This window comes from Lipophrys pholis (assembly GCF_963383615.2).
Source record: "Lipophrys pholis genome assembly, chromosome: 14".
Classification (NCBI taxonomy): domain Eukaryota; kingdom Metazoa; phylum Chordata; class Actinopteri; order Blenniiformes; family Blenniidae; genus Lipophrys; species Lipophrys pholis.
The window spans coordinates 7,282,827-7,295,805 of record NC_137633.1 but is presented as its reverse complement, the minus strand read 5'-3'; the positions used below and the strand labels follow the sequence as shown (position 1 = coordinate 7,295,805).

The following is a 12,979-nucleotide window of genomic DNA, read 5'->3' as shown; positions in this document are numbered from 1 at the left end:
AAATAGCCTTCCTCCGATCATCAACGCGTCATATAATGTTTCAGTGGACGCCCCTCCCCCTGTCTCGTTTTTCCCCTCACTCAACCTCTCCTTTGACTCACAGAGGCGGCTCACCACTGGCGCACGGACCGCGGAGGATACGTGCGAGGGAAGATGGCTGACTGCTCGGCCGGGCACCGCGAGCCCTCGGCGGCATCGCCAGCGTCACACGGCCCGCTGAAAAGCTGCAAGACGTCCGCCGTCTGGCGACTGTAAACAGCTGCCTCTGCCCCTCTCTTTCTCTCTCTCTCTCTCTCTCTCTCTCTCTCTCTCTCTCTCTCTCTCTCTCTCTCTCTCTCTCTCTCTCTCTCGCTGTCCCTCTCTCTCTCACACCCCCCTCGTCCTCCTCTCACCCTCCTCACCGCAAATATTGACAGAAGTATCACAGAGAAAACATGGCAGAGATGGAAAAAGAAGGCAGACCTCCGGAAAATAAGAGAAGCCGAAAGCCAGCTCACCCGGTGAAAAGGGAGATAAATGAAGAGATGAAGGTAAAAAAAACAAAACAACAACAGTGGGGCTCTGTGCCCAGCTGCATGTCATTACGCGTGGAGTGGCTGCGAGGGGAGCGTGCATGTGTTGTCCTCGGTGGATACAGGCGAGAGTCTCCAGCGCAATCCGCTGCAACGGTGGCCAAAACTTTGATTTATATTTCTCCGTTTTTTCTCCCCTCAAAATATTCAAGTTTCATTTTGGGATCCGCGCCGGCCGCCGAGCCACCGCGGCGCAGACGCGCACAATGGATGCAGCAGCCGGCCACTGACTCTCTTTCTATTAAGTTTGGGATAACAGAGGAATGCTGCCCGCTTCGTGTCATAATTCTGGCCGTTAGCGTGTGTGCCTGTGCATGTGTGTGTGCTCCCCGCATTTCGCTGCTTGCTCCGGAGTTAATGGAAAATCCAGTGCGTCAGTGAAGGCGTCAACAGCGCTCCTACTATTACTATTAATACTAGTACGCTACGGCGCAAAGGGAGGGCATCCAGTGTGCATCATTAGGAGAAATCAATGGTGGGGAAACACTCGCGTGGATGTGGTGATTTTGTGGGGTCTTTTTTGGGGGTGGGGGATGGGGGGGCGTCTCGACGCGAAATGTTTTATGTGCGTGTTGACCAGCTGCCCAGAGGCGTGCGATCCAGATGTGCCTCTGCGAGCTTTACGCACCCTCCCTGAGCGGAGCACATTGTCTCCCGGCCTTTCCGCGGTCCTGCTCCCCTTCCATTCATCCACACGTCGTTTCTAGTGTGTGTGTATGTGTGTGTGTGTGTTTTTTCTTTCTGCCTTTGCTCGGTGCACATTGTGTTATTTGAGCTCACGGTGGAGCAAGAAAGTGCCCCTGTGTGAATGTGTGTGTGAGAGTGTATGTGTGTATACACGAGGGAAGGCTGTGTGTCCGCTTTGTCTACGTCTCTGTATTGTTTGTACACATTTTGAGGGAGATGTAGAGGCAGACAGCGTTATATTCTTTATTGTGCGATTCGGGGATGGATGTGCAAGTGATCGCACGGAAAATAACTGCGGAATTTCTGTTTTTTTCTTTTTTAGAGCGAGTCCTGAAACAACCCTGGAATAAAGCCTTTTTGTGTGTACACCCAGCCGCGTAAATGTGCAACTGCTTTTTTTTTTTGTTGCCTGTTACTGTACAAAAAAAAAGACAAACGTGGGTTTTCTTGGTGACAGTGTGCTCCAAGAAGACCGATTTTCTCTAATAATTTTGCGCAATTTATTTCACGCGCTTTCATGTATATTACATCCGTTCTTAGAGGTCCAGGGGAAGGTGCGTTCATGCACTAACAGCCAGTTGAACTACATTCTCAAGATGCGTTCAGAATAATTTGGGGGAATCAAGTGAACCCACCAGCCAGCTCCAGTTCTCCAGTCCTGATGACAGAAGGGTGGGATGCAGCCATGGGCTGGTGATGTGGGGATGTGGGGAGGTGTCAGGCTAGGGTCTCTTCCATGGAGAAATTTCCTATCATGGGTAAAGCTTGATTCCCGGTGGAGCTTTTAAAATGGATGAAATCTTTACCAGCAAGCAGCAGCAACAAGAATTGTATGGGCACAAAGAGGTGTCATCTTGTCAGTTGTGTTTTTTTCCTTTCTCTTTTAACACCGTGCACAGGTTTGTCACTTCTGTCAGTATAGCAGAAATTAGTCTGCAAACAGCAAGGCAAAAATACATTAAAAACAAAAAGAAATGGACAAATTACACTTAGTGCCTCCACTGATATTTTGTCACATTGGCTGTGTAATTATAAGATGCCAGTCATCAGTCAGAAATGATGTTTTATTCGCAGGTCTGTGTCTGTTCCTGCGCTCAGTTGACAGATTTGGTGACACGGGAACATCGTTCAAGATTCAGAGAAATGACATCTCTTGTAATGTATTTGAGAGCGATGACTTAAACATCTCATTTGATGCAAGCAGCTTCATTTGTCATCCTTGCAATTGGGTGTTTTTTTACTACTTCTTCATCTTCTGTGGAGTCACATTATTTGATGTGGTGCAGATGGTGGTGACATCAAAGCAGATACAGAAGGAGGAAAGAATCCGCTGTCACTCCTTCAATGTCGTGTCAATACCTGGGAAAGTTAAGGGGGGGTAGTATGGTTGTGGTGAAAAAAAACAGACAAATATTTGCTCATTTTGTAGAATAGTTACTCTTAAAGGTACAACATATAAGATTCCAGTTGTGCCAGTTTGTGCTCTGGGTGGCGGTAGTGAGTCGCTGTCGCTTTCACCTGCTAGTTATTGTTGAGTCCAGCGACTTGGTGTTTTTTTTTTTTTTTTTTTTTAATGGATTGAAGACAGACTGAGAGGTTGAGTGACTCACAGCAACCTGATGTGCTGCAAAGTGGTGTTACCCAGTTAAGATGTTATGCGTGGTTATGTTACTGAAATCAGAGGGTGAAAGTGCGAGTGAACTGATTGTTTTCTCATGTTCTGGTGTTGTTTTTGAACAGTTGGAACAAAAGTATTGCACACAGGTCCATCGAAAAAAAATAAAATCATCATTAGAAAATTTATTGTTTTGTTAGTTAGTGTAGCTTTCATAACATCAAATTGTTTCAAGCTTTTTTTTAAAACAACTTTTGATCTTGATAGTGATGGACTTCAATTAAAATAATATGAAAAACATCAAATCTAATTAATTTTAAAATACAGTTTTATTTATTGACATGCATCCGCATTGTACCTTTAATGTAGGATTGAGTGGAACAGTTTCCATTATTCACAAACATGTCTCTCCCTCTTTCTTTACCCAGCAAGTCAAAAATGTTTAAACGAATACACTCCAAACCCAAACATCCAAAATGATTACAGTGATTAAATTGAACAGCTTTAATTTATTACTCATATAACCTGGATATATTTTAACTTCCTGAGACACTATATGGTATGCAGATGAATTCAGCACTCCTCCAGTGTGAATTTACGATAAATGAGCATTTGTGTGCGCCTGACATGACTGCTTATGTGAGCACTGTCAGGCTGAAGATGGTTCAAATGCAGAAATCAGAACCTCAATAAAATCTTAGACTGAGGAGAACTGATGGTCAGGAGCTCTGCTTTTATTAGATATTGATAAAAGTACTAAGAATACTGCTTACTATAATATTGTGGGTATTTGTAATTTGGTTCATCCACTGGGTCTACACATATAATGTCATCCACATTTCATCAATTAGATTTATTAGCATTACACTTTCAACAAATCCAATCCTTAAATGTATATTTTAAATCAATCACTTCTTCTCACAAGTGAATAGAGGGAAAAATGCAGTGTAAAGACATCCCCTGACCCCTAGCTTACCCATAAAGCTCCCCTGTCTGGTTATCTATCTGTCTGACTTATTGGAGTTGTAAGACTAAGCTCCAGCCTTCAGTAGAGCTCACGATTCTCCTCCTCAGTCCGTCCATGCTCACATAAACCAGCTGTCATTTGAAAAAAGGCAATCCTGAAAGAAGTTTGTGTGCCAGGCTGGGCTACGTTTAACAGTTAACAATACAGGATGCTAAATGTCTATGAAAATCAAAACAGAAAAATATGAATGCAATGAAAGAACACTGATATTTAATAAATGCGCTCAAGGAAAACTGAAATAGAATACTACTATACTGCAATATGGTCAGTGATGTGGAGTAACAAAGAGAAAATATTGTATCAATTTTGACAGCAAATGTAAATCACTTTAATGCAACGTTACACATGGCAAAATGCACAAACAAACAAAAATCATTGCTTTAAACAATTAGAAAGAGAATAGAGAAGCCACAGGAATTAAGAATATAAAAAGAGCATGAAGTATTTGTAATACAGTTTGTAACATTGATCTCTGTTTTGTGTGAAACTGTTAAAACAACAGGTCTTCAATATTTTTGGTCAAAACTGGGTGGAAAACACTCACACACACACACACACACACACACACACACACACACACACACACACACACACACACACACACACACACACACACACACACACACACACACACACACACACACACACACACACACACACACACACACACACACACACATTCAAAACGCCACACAATGTGCCCTTGTGAAGGATCATACTCCTCTGAAAAAAAAACCCTCAAACAGTCTGACACTGTTTCCTTCTTCTGGCTCGCTTAATGTGCGCTTCTGTAAAATAAGCTCCGGTGAGTAATCAAGGAGGAGAAGGAGGAGTGGGCACGATGGCGGGAGGGAGGGAGGGTAGTAGAAGGCTGTGGAGAGTGGGGTTAAGAAACAGGGGAGAAAGGAATGTATACAGTGCTCGGGCTGGCTAAGCTGTAAAAACTGTAACCCGAGTGTCTCCGCTGGATCGGATATCAAGGAAAGGAGAGGGAAATGAAAGCAGAGGAGAGGGAGAAGCAGAGGAGTGGAAAAGTGGAGGAGGCAAAGGGAAAGTTGGCGTGTGGATTCGGGAATTTTATCACGGTGTACTGTGACCTGCTCTGGTTTCTGCCCGCAAGGTATCCAGTTCCCACCATCATCGCTACCACAGGCCCTACTGGCCATGTCTGGGTCTTACTTGGAGGAAAACAAGGGGGAATACTGTGCAAGTTTGTTGTTGTTTTTTTTTTTTTTTCTTCCACTGAAAATATGGCACAGAATTGTGAGCTTGTGAGCTGCAACTGTACTGAAGGTGCAGGTTGCGTCATGAGTGCACCACTAACTATCCTGCAGGTCTAAATGTAAGCCTGTTGGTGGCCGGACACTTTGGAAAAAAAAAAAAACACCACCATTTTACTTGTAGTTGAACAAATCCAATGTGAACAGAGTGGAATTATTTTTACTGCTAATAGACTGATCATGGTCTTTATCATACGTTGGTGCTGTTCAGTTAGTCTAGGATTGGAACTTGTTCGAAAAATGAGTGACAAATAAGAGGCCCGATAGGTTGAAATACGTGTAAGGACATTCATATAGATGCTGCACAGAACAACAAGAATAATAAAATGTATGTATTTGTTTTTGTAGTTTAGAAAGAAGATGTTGAGGAAATGCATCGCAGCAACATTATGTAATGCATGAAGGCTCGTTGGCCCAAGACACAACTGCTTTCTTTAGATTTTATATTGGACAAGGGATTAGTTTTCCTTCAATTAGTCTAAAAACAAAACAAATGAAAAAACCAAATCAAACCTTGGACCTGTGGACTTATTGGTCTTAGTATGATTCAATTGCCCTCTGTTATCAATGTACATTGTTGAAGTAAAACTATTGTATGTGTAATACATGTGTTTCCAGGTATTTTAGTGCAGCAGCCACTCTGATTTAACTGTGTTCACAGGATTTCCAGATATATGAAAAGTCGAAAAACTGTTGCATGACGAAAACTGTGAGTTCCTCAGTCATGTAGTGGTTAGAACCATGAAGTAAACCCCAGTTTGAGGGCTTGGTGCGTTCCTTTTTCATGGGTTTTCTCAGAGCGCTTTGTTCAATAACGTCCTCTGAAAGTGAATTTGTGACTCTAAATTGATATTGTGGAAACTGCAACTTTATATGTCACCGATACTCGAGGCATACGCCTTCTTACAAATATTGAAATACTCTGCCATACCTTAAATGAACAAAGCTGCTTCCACAACATGGTCCTCTCTCCTCAAAGAACTGTAGACACTGAGATCAATTATTGCCTTCTGATTGAGACGACGTTGCATCTTCAGGAGAGAGAAGCATAACAGCACATCATAGTGTATAACTCCATATGTATCTGCTCAAATCAGCCCATTCATTACAATTTATTTAACAGCTCATGTATGTTGGCCGTTCACTTGTTCACTAATTCACTAATTCAGAAAGAGGTGAGATGACAAAAATAATTTGTTTGTAAAAATTCCAAATTTGCAACATCGGCTATGTAAAATCTTTCTTGATATTTGAAATTGTATATCTTCGCAAGATTTTACTTTTTCGTTGATGTCAGGAGGAGTGTGAGGAGATTAATTTACCTGCAAATTAGATTAAATGGGTCATATTCTACAACCTTTCAACACGTTCACATGGGCTTTGTTGGTCCAAAAACACTGTATTCAAAGTTTACTGCCCCACATCCAGGGTTTCCTTAATTTTCAGCTATTTGAATATTTGATCTTATGAGCTGCATTCAGAATCTGCTGTGTCTGTGTGAGCTGGACTGGCTCTGCCCACACATTCCCATCTTGGGCAGAGGAGGAAGTACTTCCTCTCGTGGTGCCATGTGCCAGAGCAGAGCTGCCTACTTGTGGGAGGGTCAAAGGGCCTACCTTGATTGAGATTGGCTAAACCCCTGATGACACTATATAGGGTTTGATTTCTGATTGGCTCGTTAGAGCAACACACTTTTAAAAAACTGAAACAAGCCGGGGAGCGAGAGGACGGACTTTTCACTTCTGGGGCGTCATTCTTAGGTATGAGGACGGCTAATACTTTTGGAAAACCATTACAAAGTGAATTTTGCTTAATATGACCCCTTTAATATCAAATATACTTGGTCAATTTGAAGGTGTTTTGCAGTGCTGTGCACCGCAGAGGTATGACCAGTTAAACAAATAATGGCACTAGTAGCCTAAATTGAAAAGAAAAACAAACCAAAAAGTAAAGTTAGATGGTTTACGATCCAAAACTGTCAATTGGGGGTAATTTAAAATGTTCTGATCCAATTCGCCGCCATTCAAAGTGACCCTGCGGCGGGCTCGACACCTCTGTGATAGAGTATCTCCTGAATTTGATAAGCTACATGAAGGCAGGACTTATTACCGTTCCCAGTGTATTAGATTGCACTCGATGAAGGAATGTGTGGTAATAAAGTGGCCACTCAGTGTTACTCGGTGACGGAGGTGGCAAACTCCTGTCTGCCGCTTAAGGTGGAGAGGACCAGCTCTGCTCTCTTACCTCTGCGACGAAACACTAATTAAGCCCCACAGAGTTTAATTCACGGGTATAAATCCTCGACGTGGTGCAGAGCGGTGTCACGTTAGGACAAAACTTAAGAAGTGATTTTTAAATTACAGAGTACCTTAGGAACGAATAGCCTCGAACAGAACATGCGTGTAATGGGAAAATGAAACATTCATCTTTTGTTCATATCTTGATGGACAGATAATGTTAAAATAAGAAAATATCAGAAAAGTCAGAAGTGTGTCATTTTGTCTCTGGCTGAGACGACCAACTCAAACCATTGAAGGAATTGGGAAAAAAAACGGTGCATCTGAATGCCCATCACTTCAACTGTAAACGTAAAATTGTGCTATTTTTGTTTTTTGTTTTTCAAAAGTCTTCTCCTGAATACATTTAATTAACATCCGCTATTTCATGGCGCTCTCCAATAACTCTTCCATTAATTATCAAGAACTCACTTCCTGCTGTCATTATTCATCCAGTCTCTCCCATGTGTTTGTTGAGAAAAGATATGCAAAGCCATTTAAAAAAAAAAAAACTATACTAAAACAATGCTGGATGACAAGTGGTGGTTCAGATATTTTTAGAGACACATATAGTTGTTTTACATTTGGAAATAAAAAAAAAAATCTTTCAATAAAAATTATGTCCAACTGTGACAATGCTGCTCTCCACTGCCCAGAAATGTTATTTGAACCGATTCTCTATTACACCATCGGCCCCATGTTTGTAGAGACTCTCCTGTCGGGTCTGTTTGCTCTTCAGTTTGTGCTTTAGCAAGATGATTCCCTGTTATTCACAAAGAAATAGTCTGAGATCCTGAAAGACATGTTGACTGTGGTGAATAAGGCAAAGGCGCCTGCCTATCACCAACATGGTGATTCATCCATTCGTCTATGCAGACTCAGGGTTGTTGACACAGAGCGAAAGACTCAACCCTCCCCGTACACTCACGCTGGTTGGCATCAAAATTAGAATTAAACTAAGACGTCTTTGGATTGTGGGACTAATAAAGAGCAGCGAGAGAAAATCCACATGAACATGCAAAATCCACACGGAAAGTCCAGAGAGCCAGAGTGTTTATGCTGTTTAGACAACAATGATAACCGCTGCACCGCTCTCTGTATTTAATTTTACTTCATAACTGTATCCCGCAGCAGAATTACGCCCGTCTTTAAAAGGAAATACTGACTTCTGAGAGCAGTCAGCTCCACTTAGAGTCAGATTTGTGCCATCTGCTTCCACTGGCAAATGCTTCGGGGGTCGTTTTATTGTTTTTGCCACTCCTGGGACACTTGAAATGATGGAGCTGTCCCCACATAGCGGCCTCACCGTCCAACACAATTAATAATGATTCATTCATTCAAAACCGTTACAGCAAATGAATGATTATTGATTTACAAAAGGAGAGGGGGTTAAAGTTTGACTCATCTCTGTCTAGAAAGGAACAGTCCTACGGGGAAATCTGAAAAGTGGACATAGGTGGTATCTGATCATACGCAAAGGTCAAGAACAGTTGAGAATATTATCAGGAATCAGCTTTTCTGTTTTGATGAAGACATTTGTTCAACTACACAATTCCAATTGATTTCCATTTTGATAGCGGCTCATGGAACATAATAGAGGTGATGGACAGAGCGTTTGCCCGTGTCACACTCGACGAGCACTTCATACATCCAGTGTGACATATAGACATCAGCAGTCACCACTGTGCCTCTTCCTCCTCGGCCCGCCAGGAGCACGGGCTGGTGTGGCTGCTTTGATGAACTGCCAGCACGGATTAGATTCCACCCTTAATAACACTCCCACTTTCTCAAAGTAGTAGGGTGACACAGAGGACAGGGTGGTTGGAAAGGAACGGGAGACACAGAGAGATGCTGTGTTTTTTTGTCTCGGCGGTGTGCTTACTTTACAGCTACATCCGCTCTACTCAGGGGTACATTCAGGCTGGGTTATGCTTCGACTCCTTTGTTCAAAAGGAGGATTTTCTCCTGGATGGGTTTCTCCTCTCAAAGGCTTCATCCTCTCGCAGTCGGGCTAATTGCTGTATTTGCGGTTGCCAGTGGGTGCACTTTGAGTCCGTCAGAGCTTCGCCTCTTTTCAGCCGATTGTGTCGGAAGCCGCACACTGTCATGTCAAGAATGACACACAAAGTGACCACATATGGGGGAAAAAAGATGAAGAATTACCTGCTGTTTCTTAAGTTTTTTTTTTTTTTTTTAAAAGGTCCTTCCTCCATCCAGAGATATGTGTGCGCTGGTTTTTTTCTGGTATTTCCTGTTCATCGATTGAATTTCATTGAAGTTGGATGAAGCAGGTTTAGCAGAATCATTGATGAAGGCATCAATGAATGAGTCATTATTTCAACTATTTAAAAAAAATGTTGTGAGAAAGTAATCTGGCTAAAACAAAAACGACTATTTGTTTGCTGATGACTGCCTGTTGTATGAAACCCGTTCATCTGGAACTTTCTGCAGCCCGTAGATTCATCAATTGAGGAAATAAAACACACTATTGCATACATGCAACGATAGTGTGCTGCTGAAGTTTCATTAATGTGATCCTCGTCAGACATTTGGAAGAAAATCCTCATGGATACATGGTGAGAACATACAAACAGAGCGCAGAAAAGACAGGAAATGTGTTCACAGACTGCGTCGCTGAGTGACAGCGTGGTTGTTTGTTTGTGGCTGTCGTAACCCGGTGTTAGCTCTGCTCGAAAGTGTGAAACTAATTCACTTCCATGGACCTACTGGGGACAGAGTGAGAGAGAGAGAGAGAGAGAGAGAGAGAGAGAGAGAGAGAGAGAGAGAGATGTTAATACATCTGCAAACGCGAGCTGTCCTCATTAACAGCCTTCAATGTGTTAAAAAAAAAAAGTGCCAAAAAAAAACCCCAGCTGAGATTATAAGTGTTCGGATTAGAGTCTAATTACTGTAAATAATTACTGCAAATCCTTTCATTGTTAAATGCTGAGACCGTCTAACCTTGAAGAGCTCCAGATGTTTGGCCACACGTGTTTGCTCCAACAGTTCGGGTGGACGCAACGCCTTCGTGCACAGTTGTTCGCGCCGCCACAGCAGGTCGCTCTGACCTCACCTGCCATTGACTGGAGCACCTTTGCGCCGACCAACCCCACCGCAGCGGTATTTCATGACAAGACAGATCAATACCTCCTGTCATTCTTCATTATTGGCGCCTCCACAGCAGCTGAATTAAGTCCACGGCGTCTCCGGACCGTGGCGGAAACCGTATGCTTTTTTTTTTTTTTTTTTTTTTTTTTTTTAACAAACAAAAGCGATCCGAGAGCAGCGCCACTACTCCGGGATACAAATACGACTTTTTTTTTTTTACAGCAAAATGCTTAGAAATGAATTCTGAGGAGGCCGGAGAAAATCCGCCTCCGTCACTTCCTCTGATGTGCCGCGGCTGTCTCGTGTATGCAAAGAGATATTTCTGCCCCAGTCTCTTACTATGATACTGTAAGCAATATCCAAACTGCAACTTATGTTTGGCTTTGAATTCGTATCAAGTAATTGAGTCAGTCGCCCCCAATCTGTTGTGTTCACGTTCTGGCTCTGCTCTCCAGACCGTCCCATGCCTGGAGCCACCAACATCCTTCCAGAAGGCTGTGAACTAGATTTGTGCGTTGGTGCATCATGTTTTCTTTTTTGATATAAATACTGGGGGGTGGAGAAGTTCCAGCTTCAAAATTGGGGAAATTATAACAAACCTGGCTATTTTTTTTTTCCACTTGGAGGCAGGGAGAGCTTCCAGAGGCAAATCTGACATCACTCAACAAAACAACATTTGTGCGTCTATATGAAAGATTATTCCTTAAAGCAGTGATTCATCATTGTTACACTTTACTTTAAGTCCATTGATAACTGATATGATGACTTCACTTTGTTTCATCAGTGTCTCGTTCTGATTATAGTGTGTTTGAGAACTTGAGTTTAAACCCAAGACAACCTGAAGGACCCAGATTTCAGTTTTCAGCATGGCTGCTTGCAGTGTGACGTGTGGCTGCACACAATTTTAATGTATTCTTTCTCACTTTCACACATTTTATTTTAATAATTTCAATCCCTTGTATAAAGCTCTGCCATGGTGGTGGTTGTCATATGTTGCTAAAGTGCACTTAGTAGGAAAGTGTGAAATTTTGGAGAGTTCTGAGAATCATATCTTTGATGAGAAACTTGAGAAACAGTATATTTCAGTATTTCTTAATTATGCCAAAAAAAAAACAACCCCAGCTTGTTGGTCTTGCAGGGCCATCCCGTTCATGTTCTTTTCTTGTCATGTGATTGCTTCCAACTCCCAACTAGTCGCTTTTTTAGTTCCCAACTCCATAATAGCATTTTTAGTATAAAGTAAAAACCGGAGCTGGTGCCTATTTCATTCATTTCAATGTTTCCCGTCTCCACCAATGCACAAAATGCACAAGTACATTTCAATCAGCTGAGAGTCCGATGTTCTGGGTGGCACTGAAGCACTTTTCCTTGATCACTCTGGCTCTGACATATCGACAGGAGCTGTTTGTAATTGACGTTTAACTTCCTGATGGAGTGAGTGATGAGCAACGGCTGCCGTAATGAGATAATGCACCGAGTGAAGTGGGATTGGCTATAGAATAATGAAGAGACTTGTGTCTTGTCAGTTTCAAGCAGTCTGCAGGACGTATGTTTTAGAAAGACGTAAACATATTGGTAGATTGAGGAAGCTGTTGAGTGACAGGAACATGAAGGATGGGTGGGATTTCCATTTGTTTTTCACATTAGAAGATTAATATTGCCAGTTGTTGAAAATCCATAGGCAATAGAAAGCACAACTCTTTAAATATTTAGTGAATATCTAGATATAGTCTGTTATATCAGTGATTGTCAGTCATCACGCAAAACACGACTCCCCCTTCTCAAAGTGCTTATATGAGACCCTGTCATGTTCCCAAGTTTTTTTTCAAAACTTGTCAGACTCACAAGTCTGTTTTGTATGTGAATAGATTATGGGCTTTAGTTGGGATTACAAATCACTGTATCTCTTATGGATGAAAGTTGAATCGTTATGACAATAAGTTGACAGGAATGTACATACAGATGCTCAATATTGTAAGTTGAAGTACTTTATTACAATATGTGGATTTGTTTATTCTGTGTTTTTTTTTGGGGGGGGGGGGTATTCCTCAGAGTTTCCCTCCGAGCTGGTAACTTAGTGACCCGTGACTAATATTTTTATCACACAGACCAAATAATTACAGCTGACTCAGCCTCGGTCTGCGCCGAAGTCTGTTTCCAGAAAAGCACATTTTCATCGGTGTTTGAGAGTCGAATGATAGCTGAACCATTTACCACGGAGCACGGTTCAGTGAGCAGACGCTTCTGGGAGCGATCCAGCTGAGAGGAGTGTGGTGATAATGGGCCGTGTGCATTAGCGGGGTTACGGTTTTGTTTGGAGTACGCTGTTTATTGACTGCGCTGCGAGAGGCTGTTATGGAGGAAAACTTTCATGTTACACCTGCATTGAGGAGGTTTATATATTTCTATCCACG

The 12,979-nt window shown here is 42.2% G+C and overlaps 1 protein-coding gene across 1 annotated transcript in view; it reads left to right on the top strand.

The window, feature by feature from the left end:
• Positions 1–434: 434 nt before the first annotated feature.
• Positions 435–12,979, top strand: part of sobpa (sine oculis binding protein homolog a) — a gene marked incomplete at both ends in the record, with an annotated part of 43,228 nt that continues 30,683 nt past the window's right edge. The window contains one exon of the mRNA XM_080479578.1: positions 435–530. Coding sequence (XP_080335704.1) covers positions 435–530 — 96 coding nt within the window. The remainder of the gene's footprint in view (positions 531–12,979) is intronic.